At 44.2% G+C, this 10691-nt stretch overlaps 1 protein-coding gene across 1 annotated transcript; it reads right to left on the reverse strand.

The window, feature by feature from the left end:
• Positions 1-306: 306 nt before the first annotated feature.
• On the reverse strand, positions 307-9880 carry ism2b (isthmin 2b). The gene is made up of 6 exons (XM_054618145.1): positions 9770-9880; positions 5405-5656; positions 3417-3750; positions 1383-1520; positions 1200-1268; positions 307-824 (listed from the first exon to the last, which is right to left on the reverse strand). The coding sequence occupies exons 1-6, from the start codon at positions 9878-9880 to the stop codon at positions 307-309; spliced, it is 1422 nt and encodes a 473-aa protein (XP_054474120.1).
• Between the last annotated feature and the right edge of the window lie 811 nt (positions 9881-10691).

Genomic DNA, 10691 nt, shown 5'->3' on the forward strand with positions numbered 1-10691 from the left:
CAAGCGATGGGAGAACGCTGCATTTTTTTTTCATTCTTGTAATTCAGTTCAGTTCAGTTGAGCCTGATATCAGGACACTGTGCCAACTCCTAACTTGAGACAGCCACCCTTCCCCATCATACCTAATCCCCACAAATATCCCAACCAAAAATGGGCATTTCCTCTGCGTCAGTGCTCGGTTAATGCATGATGCATAGCATGGTTCAGATATAACATTTAATGACTTTTAAAGAAGACAGTCTCCTCTCAGATTAGGACTGGGCTCTCTGACTCTCTGAGTGAAGTGGTAGTTTTGGCTGTGGTCCCTCAGTACTCCCTGGCCTCCTCCAGTTCATTCATGAACACGTCTTCATGGGGGTTTTCTGGGCAGCTCAATCCATTATTTGGTGGCCGCACAGCGTGGAAGCGACTCCAGTCTCCCTTGCAGAGAATCCAAGGCAGCACATCAACTTTAAAGTGAAGCTCAGGTGAGAACTCAGTGCTGATCAGGTTAGGCATTCCTGCGCCTTTCCCCCGCGTGATCAGCCGCCCACGATCGCCATAACAACAGTGCTGCGCTGCGAGAGTAGATGAGTCTCCGGAAAGTGCTGAACGGATGCAGCTACGCGCTGATGGTTTGTAGATGTCCATGCGCTCCTTTGGGCCGCTGGCATCGCGCCAGCGGAACTGTCGGCCATGATTCTCATCGTAGACACTGACCACAGTGTACGCCACTTCAGAAGGGTAGGAGCAGGGGCAGCTGGGTAGTTCAGACAACACCTGGTGGAGGTACCTCTGGAGAAACTCACTCTTACAGTTGAGCCACTTCTCACAGCTGTCCACATCTGTTTGAAAGAGGACAGCAATAATACATGAGATCATTTTTTACAGTTGTTCATGGTCCCACTATTGGTGGCACGAACAGAGGCTCCCTTGTAGTCAAGTCTGGATCCTATGTCTGGCATCTATAAACATCTATGTTACAGTATTGAGCACATTCCCCACATTCCCCTGTGACAGCCTATCAGTAGCAAGTTACCATAATCCATGAGCTCAAGAGGTAACTATAACAACGGTATACATCTGACTGAGTTTGATTGTAAAATTGTGGACTGTACATCATAAACAGCTTGCAGTTAATGGGTTGAAATACTGTATGATGCAATCCTTTAAGATAATGAAAGATATTATGGAGAACTTTCCTATATAAAAAAACTCACCTGTACCAAATGGCTCTGTGCCATTCTCCATCTCAAAAGGGAAAGGCTCTACCACAGTGTTGACATCACCTACAAATAAAGCTGTAGATTAAAAAAACAGCTGGGAAAGTAGAATAAATAATATCTAAATACTCTGGCTTTGGTTTATTATTTTTCTCTCTTGAAAGGGAAACATAATCTCACCAGGACAAGGCTCCGGGTCACACTTAGAGGCTTCTGTCAGAGTGCAGGAGTAACCACAGGATTTAGTCCTCTTCCTCTCACCGACTCCACATGTCACTGAACAGGGAGACCAGGGAGTCCACTCATCTGTCTCCTTCTCTGTGGAAAACAAAATGAAAACACAGTCAGTGCCATAATCTCAGCCTGAGCCTTGTGCTACATTTCAAAGCGTACCTTGTCGTACTATGAAGACTCATCAGATTCTATTAAGATTATTGCACAATAGAATTGACATATTGCAAAAGCTATCGGAGAGATTATGAAAGGAATACAAAATGAAAGCATGGAATTCAATTTACAGTTACAGGAACTCTACATCATGCTTCCTGGCACAGATTACAAGTAATAGATGTACTGTATTTAACCAACTAATTAGACAAAAATTCAGAGGGTTGATTGAGATTAGGAATACAGGGTGAAAAAAAACAACAACAACAAAACACCTTAGAGTTTTGTGTTAAAGGGACCTCAGTGGATACTTCAACAGTCGTATCCAACACTGGACTGTCTCATTCCATATAAATGACAATTTTCTCCTGGTCCAACATTTCCCATGCAAACCCATATTCTTTTTAAGAAGGCCTCAGTCAAATTAGAGAGAGAGGCTGTGCTGTGGCAGTCCGCCTCCGCACCATGTTTCCTTGTGGTGTTAATAACACTGAAAACAAGTCATTCTTGATTAAAGGCGAGGTGGGTGCAGAAATACCAGCTTGGGTGTAGCGAGCACCCTATTTTACTTTGTGGGCGCTGCCAACTCGCCATGTGGCCATCCGGGAATGAGGTCTCAGGAGAGTCTTAATTACAGAAGAAGCCGAGGCAGACATCCTTGATTTATGCTCACTGAGTCTTTAGATGTGACCACTTAATAGGCATTGTTAGCTTTTGCTGGCTCGACTATATGCACAGCAGTTCAAATCTATATATTGAGTAGGATGGATAAGGAAAACCTAAAGAGTAAAAACTAGCCAAAACTAGCCCCTTACCACATTTCAGATTACAACACAACAGTAGAAGTTTGTGCAACAACAACCTTTAAAAACAAATGGACCAATCATACACAGATTTGTATTTATGTGAGATATCTCTGAAGAATGAAAGCCTTAGGCTGTGGTAAGTCCATGACTGCGCTCTGAGCTACAGTAGGACTCGCACAGATAGACTCACACACTGCCTTGCCCATCAGACTTTTTTTTCTTTTTCTTTCCCTTTTTTTATCTTCTCTCCCTTTCATTCACTATGTTCACCTTTCTTTTTCTCATTTTTTTTTTATTTACAATCTTAACTCAACTCTTTACAAATGAATAAGTGGTATGTGCAGGCTGAGACACAACATGTTTTCCCACCAGAGAATGGCAGAATTAAGAGAGGAAAAAGAGCTGTAAAAGTTATGCAGACCGCAGAAAGGCAGTGAGGGCCGCCAGGGTCTGGGGGGGAGGGGCATGGGGTCCCGGGGAAGGATGAAAAGGGCCGGCCGAATGGCCCCTGTCATTCTGTGTTCCAAATCTGCCCTCTAATTGTCCACAGGCAGAGGGCTGTTTTGTCCCAGGGAACAGTGCCGGCCTCACGCTGCCATTAGCGAGCGCATCGGACCCATCTTCAAAAGGCAGGCCTCTGCGACCAGCACGACCAGTGTCAACTTCAAAGTACGCATTACCGACAATGTCCTGATGGTCGAATGCTCATGCTGCCTCGCATGCTGGCATCGTTTGTTTCTCTCTGACTGTGAAGACAGTAATCATGCAGCCTTCCTGAGCCACTGTGTAGTTCTCTCTCTCTCTCTCTCTCTCTCTCTGTCTCTCCTTCCAGATATTTCTATTATCTCTATATCTTTTTTCATACGATTAATTCAGTCATTGCATTTACCATCTTTGGTAAAACACACAGGATACATTTTGGTAGTTTTCTACAAGCCATAATCATTGTGATGAAGTCACATCTAAAAAAGCTGTGTGGCTGTACTAGCAGACGGCCAGTGTACCACTTGGCAAACCTTACCATAGTAGTTCTGCATTGGATCCCAGCCTTCGTTCCAACGTGTATCCCAGTCTCCGCCTACTCCGCTGGGTAAGGGCTCTTCGCTGCCGTAATCCAGGGAGTAATCCTCCTCTTCCTCTTCCTCGCCAGTTTCCTCCCCGCCGGACCGGCTGTTGCTATCCTCGCTGGAGTCGGTGTCGGTGTAAGTCCAGAAAAGAGGCCAGAAAAGCTTCTTGCCTCCGAGCCAATCCACTGTGGAAGAGGGTGAGGAGGAAGAAGAGGGTAGCCAGTCTTTTTCTTTGGCAAGGTCTATCTCTACCTCCATCTGAGGGTCGTCCACAACCTCAATGGTTACCTAAGCAGAAATAGAGAGGGTCTCTGTCAATCTGAAGTATGTATGTTTGTCTGAATCTAGACAGTCTCAATATTTGTCAAGTTGAACAACTTTAGTCTAAACTAGCAAACCAAGACTACATATCTTAGCATAACCACACTTAGAAATGGTTATTGTTAACGGTGTTAACCCAACGACACATAACAAGCCATTGAACTGTCCAGTATTGACACGTTGACTCTGATTTTGCCGTAATGTGTCATTAAAAATGAAGGTACCTCCAGTACTTTTGAGCTACAAGCTCTTTTCAAGTAATCAACCAACTCAAATCGGCTGAGAAGTTTTTTAACCCGCTGATCTAAGTCAGTCAGCCAGACGTGAGCATGAGTATTCAGCCAACCAAACCGTCCTCTCAGGGAGAGAATATGAGCATTTATTCTGGATAACTACCTCTCATTAGCTCAATATGACTCATCCTCGATGCTAAAGTACTTCCAAGGGCCCACTTCAGCTGATGTGAAGACCAGGCAAAAAGGAGACTACAGGGAATATCTTTTATACTGTTGTGAAATAAATTGAACAGTTAGGAATAATGTATGAGGATTGGAAATGCTTTCTTTTGTCTTAGTTGAATATATCTTTTAGTCAGAGTTTGCTACATGAAAAGTGATCAGGCATTTCATTGGTTTCTGTACTTGATGCAGACATCAGTATGTCTCTCTAACCACATCCTGATTACACTGAGCAGAGTTTGACAGGATTCTTTTCAATGTTTTGGGTCAATTTAGAAGATGACGAGGATGTAATGGCTCACACTTTTACAGAGCCAGTTTTCCTTTATTACACTTTCACTACTTGTGGATCCAAGGGAGTCCCCAGCAATACACCCACTAACCTGTAACTGTAACTTTTGAACCATAGGCCTCTCTCCTGGATTCTGTGGGTCCAGAGAAATCTATATATCTATATACAATCTAGTTTGCTTTTAGATTGCTTTTCAGTCATTTTGAATTGTGTAAAAATGTGTTTTTTTGCTGCAATCGTAACTATATTTGGTACAGAAATCTTTAGTCCGAGCCAGAACAATCAACTTTTGGGGACTTTTGTTGGTCTATAGAGTTTTGCTTAAACTAGCCCTCAGAGTTTGCTCAAATGCTGCAGGCAGGGCTAATACTACAAAAAAAAAAGTTCCCTTAATGATTGGTGCTATTGCAAGTTTGCTGGACATGTAGATATGATGTCTGAGTTAGATGTTGTGCCATTTGGCCAATAGATGGCATTGTAGCAGCCTCATCTAACAATTAAGCAAGGAATCTCTGTCTGTACACTTAGGAACTGTTCATCTACTTCACACTTGGTGTGACATTCACTTTTAATAAACTTTGTGCAGCAGGGCTTTGGAGCTATGCCAACAAGCATGTGGTCCGTAGCGAGCCTTTACTGACGGGGGCTTAATGACTAATTCACTTTTGCTGCAGGAAGATGGATATACTAACGTTACAACTCTTCTTCACTTATCTGGAGTCCAGGAGCGATGAGCGGTTCTCTACAGCCCTGCAATGAGCACTTCTGAGGGCCAGCCAATAAGCCTTGTTCCAAACGGGCACGTCCAGAACGGGCACTGCACTTGTTTAATATATAAGGTTGTCTAAGAGACCCCTCTCTCCAGACTCACCTGTATGTTGGGGTTCTGTGAGTTGATGTCAGCATTGGCCAGGTCTGGAAAGTTCTTTAGATCCAGGATGAAGGGTTTGGTCTCCTCCTCAGGCTCAGGCTGTGGAAGAACACCAACGGATCGGTGCTGAGGGTGGGACCACCTCCTCTGGTGGATGTGGGGCTCAGACAGGAGACTCTGAACTTGGTTCTCCTGCTCCAAAGCCTCAGGCACATATTGGACCCCGCCGCTGTGAATCAGGTGGCCATGAGCCTGAAAAAACAAGTAGAGACACAAGATAAATAGTTTAGCTGGACCAGAAACAATAATATAGTGGAATACTTTAAGAGATTTAATGGATGAGGAAAAATGCCAGACACGGCCTTGAATAATCAATCAAACAACTAGATTACATTCAAAGCCAGTGGCTAAACCGGGGCTAATGATAAAAAAATGATCTATCATTTATAGTGACTCATTGATGTAAAAACAATTATTGCTCTGTCTCCAGGAAGAAACCTTTAAACCATCTACCACTTTGTAGCTTGGTCAGCAATTCCACAGAGCCCCTGAGGCATCCAACTAACCAGCCAAGTGACCAACCAGCCTTCGTTCATTTCATTCTTTTCTTTTTTTCCCACAACAGCCATGGCATCCAGGCAGTGGACAAAGAGGGGCCTGTGCCAGAGAGATCCTCTTTTAGCTTTAATGAGAGGGCCTGGGAGGCGTGGGACCCCTGGGCTGGTGCGAGTGTGTCTGAACCTGCTGTGCTGCCGCCACTATGGCCGCCACTTAATTTGACCTTCTAGGTTTTCCAGTTACTGGGCCCAGCAGGAGGAAATGTTGATCTCTGGGATTAATGGTGATTAATGGTGACATAACAATGGAGGTGAATTGTAGATATATGTACTGTATGTGGAATAAAGTCACTGAAAATTGATTTCTCTTTGGTTTCATTCTCCAGTGTGCATAAGTCTGTTTTATGGCTAATAGGACGCATATCTGCTTCATACGTGACACTGGTATAAACTGAATCCCATGCCTATAATGAACCCTGGTCCGTCGGTGACTCATGTCTATATCATCCTGAATGTGCTTCATTGACTGGACCTTGAGTTTTGACATGAGTCAGTGTGCCGACTGCTCAGGACAAACCATTTGCAGTTGGAGGCCTAAAGAAGGGAAGAAATGTCTGAATCAATGACCAAATGGTTGATGATTTATACTTACGGCCTCTAGAACAGGGCGTACTTTTCACTGACGGCCTGTGATTGTCCCATAAAGAAGTTATGTGCTCCGTCAAATTCAAGCATGTGAACACATAATGCCTGTTTAGAGGAGGAGCCCGTCAAGCATGAGAAATGATGGATGAAGAGAAGTTGGCCCCCTCCCCAGATATCCGTAAACTGGTGATGACAAGTAGCATGTTAAGCCTTTGTCTCTGAATTTTATCCTCTGGATATTTTTTTGCACTGGATATAATGTTAGTAGAGCTGAAGCAATAAGTCAAATAAATGGTAAATGGTCTGTACTTGTTTAGCGCTTTCTAGTCTTCCGACCACTCAAAGCTCTTATCACCACATGTCATCATTCACCCATTCATACACTGATGGCACAGCCCTCAGGAGCAATTTGGGGGTTAAGTGTCTTGCCCAAGGGCACATAGACATGAACTAGAGGAGCCGGAGATCGAACCGCCGATCTTCTGATCGAGGGACAATCCACTCTACCTTCTGAGACACAGTCGCCCCCATGAATTAACTGATGGACAGAAAAATAATCACTAACTAGTGTGATAGTCAATTAGTCCTTCTAGTAATTTTTCAATCAAAAATGACAAAAAAAATCTATAGATTAAGCCTCTTATTGTGAAAATGTGTTGATTGTCTCTGATTCAAATCTTGTGAAAGGAATATCTTTGGATATTGGACTGTTGCTCAGACAAAACGAGAAATTTGTGAACTCTGTGAAACTGGAATTTACATTTTTTTTTTTACCATTGCTCGACATTTTATGCAGTAGATTAAATGAGGAATCAATATATCAGCAGATTAAATCAATAATGAAACTAATGTTGCATAGGGGTAATTACTTGGTTAGTTTGTATTCCTCTAAATAACCGACTGACTTAAAAAGCCAACTCTTTGTGCTTTGCCCCTGTATTAAAAAATGGATTTCTTCTTAAAAGAATCCGAGCATAAAAAGCCCATGCCCTTGCCGCTCTCATGATACACCTAATGTCTGCTGTCTCATGTCAGATTTTATAGAAGAAATCAACAAGCATGATGCTCCATTTGACCCTGTTACCGGCCTGTTATTAGCAGCAGTGAGCATATTCACATTACACACATGCTCCTACACTTCCACACTCACAGACACAGAGAGAGGCTGCGTACTCTCACACCCTCCTCATCGCGTCTTGTTACACATCTGGATCCTGTATTCCTTCGTCCTGTATATCACTCTCCTCCTCCTCCTCTCTTCCTCCCCCTCGTTCTCTCTGATCCTGCTCTCCTCCTCTGTGTAGTGGGGCACTTCTGATCAAAGGCCAATGGCTGATGGCATGCAGTGTGTTTAACAGTGAGACTATCTGGATGCAGTGGGGGACCTCGCTCTGGTCTGGAGGCTGCTTCTCTCTTGGACAAACATTCAATCCACCCACGTTGGCAATGCATCGTGTCCTCCTCTTACTATACCGAAAAGACTGGATCCAGTTGGAGCTACTGTCATAGCTACTGCTGATGGTGACACACATTCAGGTCAGGGAGAGGAGGTCGGGAGACGGGATGGGGGCAGCAGGGGCTGAGGTGAGGAGTAGGGACGGAATGCGGTGGGGTTGGGGGGCAGGCGGTGTGGCAGCCCTGATTTATGTGGCTGCAAATATCAAAGGCCCCTGCACTTGGCTGTTTCCAAACCATTACACAAGAACAATAAACTATGGACGCTCTTTGATCGCCATCTTTAGCAAATGGAAACGGGACAACAAATGCATGCCTGGTGGAATCGGGGTGGAAAGTGGGGGTACAAAACAGTCGGTGCAACAGGTCCCAATATTTAGAAAAGAGGCCACTTTAAACACAAACCCCTTCTCCTCCTCCTCTTCTTCGCTGAGGGATGGGGGTAAAACGGAAAACAGGAAATTCCACATTAACACAAAAAAGAGCCAATGTAAACAATCAGATGAATGACACTTGACCTGAGCTCCAGTAGTGTGAGAGACGGTGAGGGGGCTCGCCTTATTCTGGTTACATAAGCATCTCGTTACTGGGCACCCACTTTACTGAGCCCCCCCCCTCCCCATCCTTCTCTCTTCCTCTGCTAATCTCTCCATCCACCGTTTACGGCAGGTCACAGTGAAGGGCACGGAGTCACTAACTGCAGCCTCTTGGTGAATAAAATGAACAATCACACAGTCACAGCGCCACAGTGAGATTTTTTGTCTTCTCACCAACCGTTTCCTTCTCCTCCTCCTCCTCCTCCTCCTCCTCCTCCTCTCCCTCCCTATTTCTGCTTTGACATCAATCAGACAGATGATGAGAGAGTCCCACAAGGGAATCTATGGGAGGCCACACAAGAAGGAGAGTTCAAAGGCAAAAACTGAACTCTGACCCAAACACACACAGAAAGCCTTTGATATCCAAATATGTCCGTGTGGAACATAAACATTCCCATAGACACACCACACAGCGTGCATTTGCTCTGTGATGGCGAACCTTACCGTACTGCTGCAGTTCAATGATTAAATCATTTGACTGACATGGAATGAAAAAGAGCTGGTCCACATTTTTTCTATGCCATTCCAATTTTTTGAAACAGACGAGCAAATAAACATAGAACGAGTTGGAAATAACATGAATTACTAACTCGTAATCTTTTTCAAATTTCCTCAAAGGCACCTGATTCTAGAGTGTGTCGTACACAATAGCTACTAGTGGCATTATTTAATATTAGTATGGGTATTTTTTTTTCAAATGCTATCGCAATTTCTCATAAAAGCTTCATGATTTTAGTTTTAGTTTTGTAATATTTGTATAATTTAGTTAAATCCAGTTAGACTTTATTGGCATGAAAGTAAAAAAAAAAACCAAAAACGTTGCTAAAGCATTGCAATAAAAAAAAGTACAAATTAATAATATTGTTTTTTTGTGATTACAAGATTGAAAACCAGTCGACATCAATGAAGGTGTGAGACCACAGTAATAGAGGATTGACTTTTTTTTTTACAACAGTTTACAAAAGATTCACCACCGAACTAACTTTATCTAATTATTTTTAGGGGGGGAAAAAAAACGCTTTTCTTGGGCGGCAGTTTTTGATTTGAAGACTTTTGAAGCCTTCAGCAGCTTTATAATGGAGCATAGAATGAATACGTGAAGCAGACCTTACCTTGTGGGCAACGTTCTTGTGTTTGGTAGGAAACCCTGTCCCCGAACTAACGAGGAGCATCGACACAAGCAGGAGCATCGTGTGGAATCTCCTCCCGACCTCTTGACACATGTTCTCTCCTTCCAAGCTTCCTGTGAGGATTTGAAAAGTTCTTTTGGAGGTTTTTTTTTTTTTTCTCCTCAAACTGTTCTCGCGTCGGTCGTTGCGTCCCAGCTGGTCTCCCGTCTGTCACAGACTTCCGACTTCGGGGACAAATGAAGTTTTTTTTTAGGACCCGTCAGTCTGGAAGTGTCGCACTTTATGAAGATGCGCACCAGGTATCCAGCGCGCTATCCATGTCTGGCACCATCGCACTTCGAACTCAGCGATTTATTTTTCTTCCCCCCCCCCCATAAAAACGCAGTTGCAAGAGCTTTTAAGTAGCAGAGTGGAAGTGAAATGCCCCCACGCAGAATCTCTCCCCGTCCGCACCGACGCTTGCTTATTCAACTACTTCAAAAACCTGTGAGTCATCCCCGCCGCCGTGGGGTGGGTGTTTTCTTCCGATACATTGACATCTGGAGTTCATAGTGTGCTGCTGTGCGTTGTTTGCTATCTGTGTGATGCGTTAATCCCGTTATCCAGCTGAGGTTCCATCCACGACTTCGAGGTCGATGTGTGCACTCAGCAGCCCAGCCAACCGGTTTTCGGTAAACTCGCCTTTTACGCACGCATTCAGAAGGTTGATGCTGAAGGAGTTGGGGGGGGGGAAGCTTATTGCTCACAGCTGTGTGTGTGTGTGTGTGTGTGTGTGTGTGTGTGTGTGTGTGTGTGTGTGTGTGTGTCTTGATAAGGTACCAGGTTTAGTTTACATAGAACCAGGGGCGCCGCTAGGGATTTTGGGCCCCATGAAAAGAATCTTTACAGGGCCCCCAACACAGCG

This window comes from Anoplopoma fimbria, chromosome 18, assembly GCF_027596085.1.
Source record: "Anoplopoma fimbria isolate UVic2021 breed Golden Eagle Sablefish chromosome 18, Afim_UVic_2022, whole genome shotgun sequence".
Lineage (NCBI taxonomy): Eukaryota > Metazoa > Chordata > Actinopteri > Perciformes > Anoplopomatidae > Anoplopoma > Anoplopoma fimbria.

Excerpts from the sequence above, each read along its gene's own strand:
- ism2b (XM_054618145.1), bottom strand. The coding sequence starts at position 9,880 with ATGTGTCAAGAGGTCGGGAGGAGATTCCACACGATGCTCCTGCTTGTG. Across the intron at positions 3,751-5,404 it reads CACAGAACCCCAACATACAG|GTAACCATTGAGGTTGTGGA; the intron begins GTGAGTCTGGAG and ends ATTTCTGCTTAG. Across the intron at positions 1,521-3,416 it reads TCCAATGCAGAACTACTATG|AGAAGGAGACAGATGAGTGG; the intron begins GTAAGGTTTGCC and ends TGTTTTCCACAG.